Source organism: Budorcas taxicolor, chromosome 24, assembly GCF_023091745.1.
Source record: "Budorcas taxicolor isolate Tak-1 chromosome 24, Takin1.1, whole genome shotgun sequence".
Lineage (NCBI taxonomy): Eukaryota > Metazoa > Chordata > Mammalia > Artiodactyla > Bovidae > Budorcas > Budorcas taxicolor.
Window position 1 is genome coordinate 34,220,164 of NC_068933.1, and position 15,170 is coordinate 34,235,333.

At 39.4% G+C, this 15,170-nt stretch overlaps 1 protein-coding gene across 1 annotated transcript in view; it reads right to left on the minus strand.

Annotated features, from left to right (window-relative positions):
- The window catches only part of LOC128068268 (A disintegrin and metallopeptidase domain 3-like), an 87,401-nt gene that overhangs the window by 17,912 nt on the left and 54,319 nt on the right, over nucleotides 1–15,170 (minus strand). The window contains 3 exon segments of the mRNA XM_052661392.1: nucleotides 11,755–11,938; nucleotides 12,229–12,316; nucleotides 12,799–12,994. Of these exon segments, the coding sequence (XP_052517352.1) occupies nucleotides 11,755–11,938; nucleotides 12,229–12,316; nucleotides 12,799–12,994 (468 nt within the window).

Sequence of the window (15,170 nt, forward strand, 5' to 3'; positions counted from 1 at the left end):
TTACATATCTCCATGTCATTAAAAATTATTTGTATTGGATATGGGCTTTCCTGGTGGCTCAGACGGTAAAGAATCCACTTGCAATGTGGAAGACTTAGGTTCAATTCCTGGGTTGGAAAGATTCCCTGGAGAAGGTAATTGCTGCCCACTCCAGTATTCTGGCCTGGAGAACCCCCATGGACAGAGAAGAATGATAGGCTAAAGTCCATGGGGTTGCAGAGTTGGACATGACTGAGTGACATTCACTTTCACTTCACTGTGCTTAACTTATCTGATCAACCTATAATTGGCATTTAGTGTGTCTTGTTTATTTTATCTATTATAACTCACATCATAATTGCTCTATATCAATGTCTATTCCCTAATATTTTAAAATTAGCCTTAATTACATCAGAAATAGATTAAAAAGCGTGATGATAAATTTGAAGCCTAAACATTTCAAAATCACTTTCCATAAAGTATCTGTTAATTTATACTTATTTTAGGAAGATTATAAGTTACGCTTCTCACCATCAATTCTTTTTTTGCTTGAAGTATAGCTGGTTTACAATATTATATTAGTTTTGGATATACTACATATTGATTCAATTTTTTATATATTATACTCCATTTAAAATTAATATAAAATATTGGCTATATTCTCTGAGCTGTGTAATATATTCTTATATCTTATTTGAAAGACAACACAAACAGACAGAAAGACACACCACATTCTTGAACAGGCAGAATCAATACTGTCCAAAGGACTACATTGTCCAAGGCAATTTCCAGATTTAATGAAATTCATATCAAATTACCAATGGAAGTTTTCACAGAGTTATAACAAAAATCATAAAATTTGTAAAGAGACACAAAAGACCCCGAATAACCAAAAAATCTAAGAAAAATGAAGCTGAAGAATCAGGCTCCCAGACTTAAGACTATGCTACAAAGCTACAGTCATCAAAACAGGAAGGTACTGGCACAAAAATACATATAGATCAGTGGACTGGGACACAAAGCTCATGATAAACCCATATACCTATGGTCACCTAATCTATGACAAAGCAGACAAGACTATACAATGGAGGAAAGACAGTCTCTTCAATAAGTGGTGTTGGGAAACTGGACAGCTATATGTAAAAAAAAAAAAAAAGAAGAAGAAGAAGAAAACTCTAACCACACACACACACAAGCTCAAAATGAATTAAAGACTTAAATGTAAGACTGAATACTATAAAACTCTCAGAGGAAAAAAAGACCAAACATCCTCTAACATAAACTGCAGCAATATCTTTTTTGACCCATCTCCCAGAGTAATGGAAATAAAAACAAAAATAAATGGTACCTAATTAAATTCAAAAGCTGTTGCAAAGCAAAGGGAATTATATACAAATACAAAAAGACAACTCACAGGATGGGAGAAGATATTTGCAAATGATGCAACTGACAAAGGATTAGCCTTTAAAATTTTCAAACATTTCATCCAGCTCAACATCGTAAAAACACACAACTCAGTCCAAACATGGGCAAAAGACCTAAAGAGAGACATCGCTCTAGAGAAGACATACAGATGGGTAAGTGACCTATGAGAAGATGTTCAACATAGTTAATTATTGAAAATGAAAGTGTTAGGCAATTAGCTGTGTCTGACTCTTTGCAACCCCGTGGACTGTCAGAGAACTAAGATCATGGCATCCAATCTCATCACTTTATGGCAAATAGATGGGAAACAATGGAAACGTGACAGATTTTATCTTCTTGGGCTTCAAAATCACTGTGGAGACTGAGGCCATGAAATTAAAAGACACTTGCTTCTTGAAAGAAAAGCTACAACAAACACGGACAGCGTATTAAGAAACAGAGACATCACTTTGCTGACAAAGGTCTGCATAGTCAAAGCTATGGTTTTTCCAGTAGTCATGTATGGATGGGAGTTGGACCATAAGGAAGACTGAGCACTGAAAAATTGATGCTTTCAAACTGTGGTGCTGGAGAAGACTCTTGAGAGTCCCTTGGACTGCAAGGAGATCCAACCAGTCCATCCTAAGTGAAATCAACCCTGAACATTCATTGGAAGGATTGATGCTAAAGCTGAATCTCTAACACTTTGGCCACCTGATGGAAGAGTCAACTCACTGGAAAAGACCCAGATGGTGGGAAAGATTAAAGGTAGGAGGAGAAAGGGACAACAGGATGAGATGGTTGGATGGCATCACTGACTCAAAGGACATGAGTCTGAGCAGACTCCGGGAGATGGTGAAGGATAGGGAAGCCTGGCATCCTGTAGTCCTTGGGGTCACAAAGAGTTGAACAGGACTTACTGACTGAACAACAACAAGGCTCCTCCGTCCATGGAATTTCTCCAGGCAAAGAATCCTAGAGTGGGCAGCCATTCCCTTCTTCAGGAGATCTTCCCAATCCAGAGATCAAACCCAGGTCTCCTGCATTGCCGGCAGATTTTTAACCATCTGAGACACCAGGGAAGCCCATCAAATTATCAGAGAAATGTGAACCAAAACTGCAATGTGGTATCATCTCATATGGTCAGGATGGCCATCATCAAAATATCTACAGACAGTAAATGCTAGAGAGGGTATGCAGAGAAAGGAACTCTCTTACGAGGTTTGTGGGGATGTAAATTGGTGCAGCCACTACGGAGAACAATTCCTTAAAAATGGAAATACTGTATGATCTAGCAGTCCCACTCCTGGGTATATAACCAGAGAAGAAACTTGATTCAAAAGCATACACCCCAATGTTCACTGCAGCACTATTCAAAATAGCCAAGACACAGAAGTAGATTAAATGTCCCTCAGCAGATGAAGGGATAAAGGATAAGTGGTACATATATACAATGAGATATTAGCCACTAAAAAGAATGAATTAATGTCATTTGTAGCAACATAAATGGACCTGGAGATTATCAAACTAAGTGAAGTAAGTCAGACAGAGAAAGATAAGTATCATAGGATATCACTTATATGTGTATTCCTAAAGAAAAATGCTTGAAATGAAGTTATTTACAAAATAGAAACTGACTCATAGACTTAGAAAATGAACTTATGGCTACTAAGGGTGAAGGGTTGAGGGGGAAGGATAGATTGGGTGTTTGGGATTGACATGCACACATTGTTATATTTAAAATAGATAACCAACAAGGACTAACTATATAGCACAGGGAACTCTGTTCAATATTCTGTAACAACCTAAGTGGGAAAAGAATCTGAAAAAAGTGGATATATATATATATATATATATATATATATATATATATATATATAACTTAATCACTTTGCTGTACACCTGAAACTAATACAATATTGTTAATTAACTGTACTCCAATATAAATTAAAAATTAAAATAATAAAGTTAGCATAATATATCAGCTATGTTCTCTGTGCTGTGCAATATATTCTTATAGCTTATTTATTTTATATATAGTAGTTTGTATCTCTTCAGAGAAGGCAATGGCACCCCACTCCAGTACTCTGGCCTGGAAAATCCCATGGACCAAGGAGCCTGGTGGGCTGCAGTCCATGGGGTCACTGAGGGTCGGATATGACTGAGTGAGTTCACTTTCACTTTTCACTTTCATGCATTGGAGAAGGAAATGGCAACTCACTCCAGTGTTCTTGCCTGGGGAATCCCAGGGACGCGGAAGCCTGGTGGGCTGCCATCTAAGGGGCTGCACAGAGTCGGAAACGACTGAAGTGACATAGCAGCAGCAGCAGCAATGGCAGTTTGTATCTCTTAATCTCTCGCTCCTAACCTCTTCCCAGTGGTAATCACCAACTTGTTCTCTGTATCTGTGAGCCTCTTTTAGTTATTGTATTCTTCACCTCTGACTAGTTATTTTTAATATTTCTAGTTTTTCACTAAAATTCTCACTGTGTCCATTTCTTCTTTTCCCAAGTTCAGATAACATTTTTATTGCTTATGCTTTAAACTTTTTATCTGGTAAATTATCTTTTTTTGTTTTTTCAGTTATTTTTTATTTCATTTGAAATAATTCTTTTCTCTTCTCATTTTGTTTGACTTCGTCTCTATGAAATTAAGTGAAAGAGTTAACTATCCTAGCCTTGAGGGAACGTCTTTGTGTCCCAGCATCCCTATACTGTCTGTGTGTACCCAGTGGTTTTTGTGGGAGAGCTAGATCTGACATGAGCATGGGTCGCATCCTGTCCCAGGGTGTGCTGCCTGCTGTCACTTTGGTGAGATGCAGGATTGATGACAAAGGGATAGAGCCAGTGCCAGGTGTGAGCTGAGACTTCTCCTATGATCCGTGGCTATCACCACCCTACTGGGGAGACAGCATCAGGTCCCAAGCTGCTGCTGGTGAATGGATAAGGACAACCTTATGGTATAAGCTTGGGTCCAAGTTGGTTCAGTTCATTTTAAGTATGCACCTTCCCCCTCCATCCTGGGAAGGGCACCTCTGCCCCAGAGGGTATGATCCCTGAAGCAAGAGGGTGCTGGAGTGGGTGCCTGATGTGGTTGGGGCATGTGCCCTGGTATGACTCTGGAATGTCAGCCAGAATTCTAGACACTTCCTGATCCACTCCCTCTATAAGCAGCAGAAATAGCTGCCCTCGCCCCATTCAGCTCCATCCTTCCCAAGTGCACACTCTCCTCAGCAATGACAGACTTTGCCCTACTGCAAAGCAGTGCTGCAGCTAGTGAGGCCAGGGCAGATATTCAACATGGCCTGGGGTGCACCTTGCATGGTTTCAGGAAAAGAGCCAGAGCTCTAGGCAGGTTCAGTCAGCTTCCTCTGCCTGTTCCCTGGAGTAAAGCCAGTTCTTTACAAGCAGAGTCTTTTTTTTTTTTTTTCCACAGCCCTCCTGGTGATAGCTCAGTTGGTAAAGAATTCACCTGCAATGCAGGAGACTCTGGTTCAATTCCTGGGTTGGGAAGATCCTCTAGAGAAGGGATAGGCTACCCACTCCAGTATTCTTGGGGTTCCCCTGTGGCTCAGCTTGTGATAGCTCAGTTGGTAAAGGATCTGCCTGCAATGGGGGAGACCTGGGTTCGATCCCTGGGTGGGGAAGATCCCCTGGAGAAAGGAAAGGCTACCCACTCCAGTATTCTGACCTGGACAATTCCATGGACTGTATAGTCCATGGGATCACAGAGTCAGACACGACTGAGCGACTTGCACTGACACTTGTAAGCCCCACTGATTTTCAAACTTGGTAAGGGATCAAATCCCAGTGTCAGATCCCAGGCTTGGGGTATCCAATAATCAGTTTAAACCACTCACTCCCCAGGGAGGATCTCTGAACCATACACACACACACACCCCTCACCCTTCCTCTATGCTCCCTCCTAGAGGCACAGGTGCTGTAGTGATTGTTTGTCTTCCCTGCCTACCTGAAAAATATCCAATTTGTTTTCAGGGAGAATTGCTTCACATGTAGATGTATTTTTGATGTGTTCCTGGGGAGAGGTGAGTTTAACATCTTCCTATGATGACATCTTCATCTCCTCTCCATCAAATGCTATTTTTGATGTCAAAATGATACACAGAAAAAATAGCTGAATATTCACTTATTTTGAATTTATTTAATCACAGGTTAAGTTAGAACATTTTCATGTTTCTTAGTCATATGTTCAATTTCGTGATTTTTTTGTACAGATAAACACAAGAGTATGTGTGTGTGTGCATGGGTACATGTATACTGGGATATGTGTTTGTGCACACATGTACATCTATACTGGGATATGTGTGTGTACACATGTATATATATACTGGGGTATGGATGTATGTGAACATGTGCATATATGCTGGGGTACGTGTGTGCACGCATCAGTTCAGTTCAGTCGCTCAGTCGTGTCTGACTTTTTGCGACCCCATGAATCACAGCACACCAGGCCTATGTGTGCATAGGTGCATATAAACTGGGATATGTGTGTGTACACAGGTGTATGTATATATATATATATATATACATATATACGTATTCTGGGATATGTGTGTGTGCACATGTACATATACACTGGGGTATGTGTGTGTGTGTGTGCATGTGTTCATATATACTGGGGTACGTGTGTGTGCGCATAGGTACATATATACTGGGGTATGTGTGTGTGTAAACATGTACATATATACTGGGGTATGTGTGTGTGTGTGTGTGTGTGTGTGTGTGCACAGGTACATAAATACTGGGATATGTGTGTGTGCACACACACACACATATATATATACTAGGGCATGTGTGTGTGCACAGGTACATATATATTGGGGTATACACATAGATGTGCATATACATATACACACACACATAGTGGGGGTGTCAGTTCAGTTCAGTTCAGTCGCTCAGTCGTGTCCGACTCTTTGTGACTCCATGAATCGCAGCACACCAGGCCTCCCTGTCCATCACCATCTCCCAGAGTTCACTCAGACTCACGTCCATCGAGTCTGTGATGCCATCAAGCCATCTCATCCTCGGTCATCCCCTTCTCCTTCTGTCCCCAATCTCTCACAGCATCACAGTCTTTTCCAATTAGTCAACTCTTTGCATGAGGTGGCCAAAGTACTGGAGCTTCAGCTTTAGCATCATTCCTTCCAAAGAAATCCCAGGGTTGATCTTCAGAATGGACTGGTTGGATCTCCTTGCAGTCCAAGGGACTCTCAAGAGTCTTCTCCAGCACCACAGTTCAAAAGCATCAATTCTTTGGTGCTCAGCCTTCTTCACAGTCCAACTCTCACATCCACACTTGACCACAGGAAAAACCATAGCCTTGACTAGGCAGACCTTAGTCGGCAAAGTAATGTCTCTGCTTTTGAATATGCTATCTAGGTTGGTCATAACTTTTCTTCCAAGGAGTAAGCGTCTTCTAATTTCATGGCTGCAGTCACCATCTGCAGTGATTTTTTTGGAGCCCCAAAAAATAAAGTCTGACACTGTTTCTACTGTTTCCCCATCTATTTCCCATGAAGTGATGAAACCAGATGCCATGATCTTCGTTTTCTGAATGTTGAACTTTAAGCCAACTTTTTCACTCTCCTCTTTCACTTTCATCAAGAGGCTTTTTAGCTCCTCTTCACTTTCTGCCATAAGGGTGGTGTCATCTGCGGGGGTGTACCCACTATGATACCTGATACCTATGACTCTGATACCAACCGAGTGTCCAAGAATTCAATTCAACTCATTCTGACACAATCTATCTGCAGTTAGAATCAAATTCCAAAAGTTAAAAGGCTCAGTCCCACAAGACTCTTCCCATTTCTCACACCAGATTCAAGTCTTTATCCTTCTGACCAACTGGCTACAAATTGGAGGTTCCCATGGCTCCCTCTCAGGTTTGATAATTTCCTAATTTGGCTCACAGAACTCAGGGAAAGACCTCACTTACGTTTACTAATTTATGGGAAAGAATATAACTCAGGAACAGCCAAATGGAAGAGATGCACAGGTCAAGTTATGTTGTCGGGCAAGAGGAAGTGACATTATCTCCATGTCCTCTCCAGGCACATCCTCATTACAACACATTGTGTTCACCAACTTACAAACTATCTTGAGTCTAATCATTCAAAAATTTTTACAGAGTCCAGTCTCCAGCCATATCATTCCCTTTATCGATGCTGTGAGTGGAGCTTAGAGCTCCACTCCATTAATCAATTGGTCTTTCTGGTGACCAGCATACTCTGAAGCATCAAGAGGCATCACCCTATTACCTCATTAGCATAAACCTAGGTTTCTCTGGATGAATCTCATTATGAATAACACCAAATATTCCTGTCAGGAAATTCTAAGGTTTAGGAGCTCAGGGCCAGACACCAAGGGAAAAGGCCAAATTAATTTTCTTGTGCATGTTAAAGCACATTATACTATTATAATACTACATTAGTTTTTTCTAATTAATGAATAATTGAATTAGTTCATAGTTTTACATATTTACGCTGCCATATTTATGGTAAACATGATTGCATTTTGTTTTAAATGATGCTTAGAGGGATGACATATTACTTCATAATGCAGTCAGCATCAGTATGTTCCTTTATGATTGAAAGTGAAAGTTTCTCAGTCTTGTCCAACTCTTTGCCAACTTCATGGACTGTAGCCTCCAGACTCCTTTGTCCATGGAATTATTCAGGCAAGAATACTGGCGTGGAGAGCTGTTCCCTTCTACAAGGGATCTTCCCATCCCAGGGGTCAACTGTAGCCTTCCAGACTCCTCTGCCCATGGAATTCTTCAGGCAAGAATACTGGAATGGGTAGCCTATCCCTTTTCTAGGGGATCTTCCCAACCCAGGAATTGAACTGGGGTCTCCTGTATTGTAGGCAGATTCTTTACAAGCTGAGCTACCAGGGAAGCCATTATATTTATGTGAGACTATCTTTTGCCATTCTGAGATAAGGTTACTATCCACTTCCAATTTCCTCTATTCCTCAACCAGTAACACTGAAGAAGCTGAAGCTGAACGGTTCTATGAAGACCAACAATACCTTTTAGAACTAACACCCCCAAAAGATGTCCTTTTCATTATAGGGGACTGGAATGCAAAAGTAGGGAGTCAAAAAACACCTGGAGTAACAGACAAATTTGGCCTTGGAATGCGGAATGAAGCAGGGCAAAGACTAATAGAGTTTTGCCAAGAAAATGCACTGATCATAGCAAACACCCTCTTCCAAAAACACAAGAGAAGACTCTACACATGGACATCACCAGATGGTCAACACCAAAATCTGATTGATTATATTCTTTGCAGCCAAAGATGGAGAAGCTCTATACAGTCAACAAAAATGAGACCAGGAGCTGATTGTGGCTCAGATCATGAACTCCTTATTACTAAATTCAGACTCAAATTGAAGAAAGCAAGGAAAACCACTAGACCAATCAGGTATGACCTCAATCAAACCCCTTATGATTGATTATACAGCGGAAGTGAGAAATAGATTTAAGGGCCTAGATCTGATAGATAGAGTGCCTGATGAACTATGGAATGAGGTTCGTGACACTGTACAGGAGACAGGGATCAAGACCATCCCCATGGAAAAGAAATGCAAAAAAGCAAAATGGCTGTCTGGGGAAGCCTTACAAATAGCTGCGAAAAGAAGAGAAGCAAAAAGCCAAGGAGAAAAGGAAAGATATAAGCATCTGAATGCAGATTTCCAAAGAATAGCAAGAGAGATAAGAAAGCCTTCTTCAGTGATCAATGCAAAGAAATAGAGGAAAAGAACAAAATGGGAAAGACTAGAGATCTCTTCAAGAAAATTAGAGATACCAAGGGAACATTTCATGCAAAGATGGGCTCGATAAAGGACAGAAATGGTATGGACCTAACAGATGCAGAAGATATTAAGAGGAGATGGCAAGAATACACAGAAGAACTGTACAAAAAAGATCTACACAACCTGGATAATCATGATGGTGTGATCACTCATCTAGAGCTAGACATCCTGGAACATGAAGTCAAGTGGGCCTTAGAAAGCATCACTGTGAACAAAGCTAGTGGAGGTGATGGAATTCCAGTAGAGCTATTTCAAATCCTGAAAGATGATGCTGTGAAAGTGCTGCACTCAATATGCCAACAAATTTGGAAAGCTCAGCCGTGGCCAGAGGACTGAAAAGGTCCGTTTTCACTCCAATCCCAAAGAAAGGCAATGCCAAAGTATGCTCAAACTACCGCACAATTGCACTCATCTCACATACTAGTAAAGTAATGCTCAAAATTCTCCAAGCCAGGCTTCAGTAATGCGTGAACTGTGAACTTCCTGATGTTCAAGCTGGTTATAGAAAAGGCAGAGGAACAAGAGATCAAATTGCCAACATCCACTGGATCATGGAAAAAGCAAGAGAGTTCCAGAAAAACATCTATTACTGCTTTATTGACTATGCCAAAGCCTTTGACTGTGTGGATCACAATAAACTGTGGAAAATTCTGAGAGAGATGGGAATACCAGACCACCTGACCTGCCTCTTGTTAAATCTGTATGCAGGCCAGGAAGCAACAGTTAGAACTGGACATGGAACAACAGACTGGTTCCAAATAGGAAAAGGAGTATGTCAAGGCTGTATATTGTCACCCTGCTTATTTAACTTCTATGCAGAGGACATCATGAGAAACGTTGGACTGGAAGAAACACAAGCTGGAATCAAGATTGCTGGGAGAAATATCAAGAACCTCAGATATGCAGATGACACCACCATTATGGCAGAAAGTGAAGAGGAACTAAAAAGCCTCTTGATGAAATTGAAAGAGGAGAGCGAAAAAGTTGGCTTAAAGCTCAACATTCAGAAAATGAAGATCATGGCATCCGGCCCCATCACTTCATGGGAAATAGATGGAGAAACAGTGGAAACAGTGTCAGACTTTATTTTTTGGGGCTTCAAAATCACTGCAGATGGTGATTTCAGCCATAAAATTAGAAGACACTTACTCCTTGGAAGAAAAGTTATGACCAACCTAGATAGCATATTCAAAAGCAGAGACATTACTTTGCTGACTAAGGTCTGTCTAGTCAGGGCTATGGTTTTTCCAGTAGTCATGTATGGATGTGAGAGTTGGACTGTGAAGAAGGCTGAGTGCTGAAGAATTGATGCTTTTGAACTGCGGTGTTGGAGAAGACTCTTGAGATTGCCTTGGACTGCAAGGAGATCCAACCAGTCCATTCTGAAGGAGATCAGCCCTGGGATTTCTTTGGAAGGAATGATGCTAAAACTGAAACTCCAGTACTTTGGCCACCTCATGCAAAAAGTTGACTCATTGGAAAAGACTTTGATGCTGGGAGGGATTGAGGGCAGGAGGAGAAGGGGACGACTGAGGATGAGATGGCTGGAAGGCATCACTGACTCGATGGACATGAGTCTGAGTGAACTCCGGGAGTTGGTGATGGACAGGGAGGCCTGGCGTGCTGCGATTCATGGGGTTGCAAAGAGTTGGACATGACTGAGCGACTGAACTAAACTCACTTTTTAAACATACTGTATCTTAATGTAATTATTTTAATTACAATGTGAAATAATTGTTTCCCTTTTTACTTTCATGTACTAGCTTTTTTTTTTAAAATTTTTTTAATTTTTTTTTAAGTTTTTCATTTTTTTAATTTTAAAATCTTTAATTCTTACACGTGTTCCCAAACATGAACCCCCCTCCCACCTCCCTCCCCATAACATCTCTGTGGGTCATGTACTAGCTTTTAATGGCACTGTTTTTTTAAAATTCTTTATGTTTATCAAAGTACCTAAGAAAAACAAATACATAAAACTCAAATACTGTTTTAGCATTGTATCTTATAGAAGGGTCTGATTTTAAACCAGTATGTTATGTTTTTGAAGAAAGAACTAGGGGAGTAGGCTAATGAGAAAATATTTTAGTTCATTGCAATTTAATTCTAGTCAAATATTGCAATGTTAAACGGTGGCTTTTTTGTTTTTCCTTGTTTTTCTCAATATTCAGTTTGTTCTGACCCATTTTTTTTCACATATTATTTGGTACTTCTTGTTTTTTATTACACAAACTGTCACAGACCAGATCCTTGCCTACTGGACAAGTTTAGATTCTCAAATGTGACAAAACAGATTCAACTAACTATAGCAAAATTCACAATAAAAAGATAAACAGTGAAACAAATGTTCCTTTAGCCAATAGAAAGTGACCTTTTAATTTTACGATGATATAGTAACCAAAATTTGTACCATTAATTACAAATTTAAAAATCTTAAGCTCTTTCTCTCCCTCTCTCTCTTTCTCTCTCTGTCACACACACACACACACACTCAGACATCCATACACCATATATAGAATCAAGTAAAATTTTTATTTACCTTATCTTCATCACACATGCTTCCATTACTTGAAATAGTAGGGTCCGGAAATTTACGAGTTCTTAAATATGCTGACATACATATATGGCCTCCAAGGTAGGTATACTGAACATGAATGTCATTCCTTGATACTATAAGTGAATGTGTCCAGTGGCAAACTAACTTTCCACAAGGGTGATGCCTATCAATATATATATATATTAAAAAAAAACTCTTAATGCCCATAGGTCTCTTAGAGACATGAGAGATTAGATTTTAAAAAGTACCAAATATAAGGATAATTCAAAATGTTCCTGAGATCATAACACCAAAGCTATTCAGAACATACACCAACTAATAAAGTGCAACATATAAACTCATCTATATAAACCAGGTTAATCTTTCATTTGCATTAAGTGACTCTTGGCAGTATATACACAACAGACACTCAGACAGGCATTTGAAAAATGTATAAATTTTTAAATACATACAAAAAAAAAACAAGGTTTTCCTAGGCAGTTTCCAAACACATCAGCTTGATAATTCACTTCTTCTGCACACTGATAACTAGCTTCTTTAGCAACTAAAAACATAAATTTCCAATTACTCATCTTTAAAAAATTAAAAACTAAAATTGTGGTAAATTAATATTGAAATATCTAAACAACAATGCCTAGTCAATGTCATCTATTACAAATTTCAGTATTGTCTATTGATAAACAAGAAAAAGAAACACTTACTGAAAACTACCCACTTAAGAACAGGAGAACTGGTATGTCAGAGGAGAAATAATTGAGAAATCCTACAGTCTTCTGCACTCTCTCATCTTCAATCTAAAGTCTACTCACTTCCTCCCAACCACCTCAAATTTCACTAATACCCTATTCATTTTCTCCTGTTCTTATTGGGTCTGTTTTACCTCTTGACATAGTTCAAAGTTACAATGATTTCAATTTTAAGTTCAAATTTGGATTTAACAAACAGTCCTTTTTATTTTGGTGTTTTACTGACTTTAGAAAAAATATAGCTTAAAAATAAAGCTCAGAAGAAAAGATAAATTGTTACATTTTCCAAACAAATTGGTGCACTGCATTGTTCTATCTTGGCATATTCCTCTAAAGCAATAGGAAGATTTATTATTGCACATTTGTAAGTCGGCAGCTCTCATATCAGGTGCACAAAATTCAGACACCCCATTGCAAAATTCTGGAAAATCACATGGATCAATGCTTTTCCTACACTCTCTTCCTCTTTCAAGTATCTGTGAGAAAAGGAAAAACACATATTTGCTTTGAAGTAGTATAACAAATGTAAAAACATTAAATAACAGCATTGAATTTGTAGCTATCATTTTCATTACCGTGACGTTTGTAAGTGTTTAAACTATAAATTTGCTTAAAAGTTCTGGTGAAAGAGTTTGGAAAGAACCCAAATGCCTACTAATGTGTAAACAAGCTGTGGTGTGGACAATGGAATGTGTCAGCCACATAAAGGAATGGAGTACTGATGTATGCTGCAAGGTGACTGAAAGTCGGAAACACTGTATTTAGTGACAAAACCAGACACAAGGTTTCCCACTGTATGGTTCTAGTTCTATGGAATGTCCAGAGTAGGGAAATCCATAGAGAGGAGAGCAGGTGCATCATGGGTCGGGTCCCTGTTTGGCTGAGGAAGCGGCTGTGGAACCAGGTCAAGGTGGCAGCTGCACAGCACTGTGAATGCTCTAAATGCTGCTCGGCGCACTAAAGCCCTTGACAACGGCTAACTTCCACTGTGTGACTTAAACTTCAAGTTAAAAATGGCCCGTGGCGGATTCATGTTGATGTATGGCAAAACCAATACAATATTGTAATTAGCCTCCAATTAAAATAAATAAATTTATATTAAAAAACCAACCAAACTCTCTCTCTCTCTCTCTCTCTCTCTCTCTCTCTCTATATATATATATATATATATATATATATATATATATATATATATATATAATAAAAATGGCCCTAGTGAATGTTTTGTAGTTACAATGCTTTGGTTATCCTGAATATTCACTTCAAGATAAACAGAAAATATCTGAAATGACACTATGCATATCTGTTTTTCAACTTTTGATTCTTGGGGACTAATCCGTTGCACTCCTGAAATATTTTAACTAACTCAGATGCTGGTCTTTCCAGGTTTCTAAAATGTTTCTTAGTGGACACCCTTGTCCTTTTTGCCCTTCAATTTTCTTTTCAGGACGAACTCCACTTCTACTATGAAATTGCTTCTGACCCAGGATGACAATTGGAACACTTCTCCCTAGACACAGCGGTGGGGAATTTAACTTAGAATGTAATGCTGGGTCAGGGCTTCTGCCACTACCAGGGGTGGACATAGGTGTCGGGAAAGAGGGGATCCCTCTGCTCTTCTGAAATACCATACAGTATAGACTAGAAAAGCCAGGATCTGCACTGAGCTATCAGTACTGCACACAGGAAAAGCTTGTCTGAGAACTGCCAAGGAAAAGCAAGGATATCCAACTGATGTATAGCACAAGAAACTTGGTGCTCCAGTTTTAAACAAAGATTCACTTGAGCATGATGCCGAACTCATGTCGTATGTAAGCTTCCTGAGTGCTTGTTTCTTATTCTTTGCTTGTGTGTTCATCAAGATACTATAGACCCATGATAATTGCTGGTGTACAGTACCAGACACAGCTCCTTAAAACTGCAGAGAGGAAAGTCTGGGTACTGGCTAAAACATGTTAGTCCCTGTTATGTGTCAGATAATAGCAGGTTAAAGTATTGGTCTTCCATATCTTTGCACTTGGACTTATGTCCATCTAAACTGAAAATTTATAAGGAAAAAGCACTGGATCAAAACACTACATTTCAGACCATGTCAGTGGAAAGTAGAAGGGAAAGTAGACAGATAAAAAAATTAAAAGCCTTTTAAGCTTATGATCAGTAATAAGAGAGGCACTTGCGACCCTTGAAAAGACAGCAAAAGCTAGATTTTATGCTATAATATGTAAGAAAGTTAATGGGAACTAACATAGGACATTGAAGCAAGCAAAAGAGACACAGATGTATAGAACAGACTTTTGGACTCTGAGGAGAGGTAGAGGGTGGGATGATTTGGGAGAATGGCATTGAAACATGTATACTATCATGTGAGAAACGAATCACCAGTCTAGGTTCAATACAGGATATAGGATGCTTGGGGCTGGTGCACTGGGATGACCTAGAGAGATGATCTGGGCGGGGAGTTGGGAGGGGTGTTCAGGATCGGGAATTCATGTACACCCGTGGTATTTCATGTCAATGTATGGCAAAACCACTACAGTATTGTAAAGTAAAATAAAGTAAAAAAAAAAAAAAAAAAAAAGAGTGAGGAGGAAAGGTCCTGGGCAGATGGTGGCAGTGGGTATATTCCCAGAACTAGAATTGAGTCACAGGTGC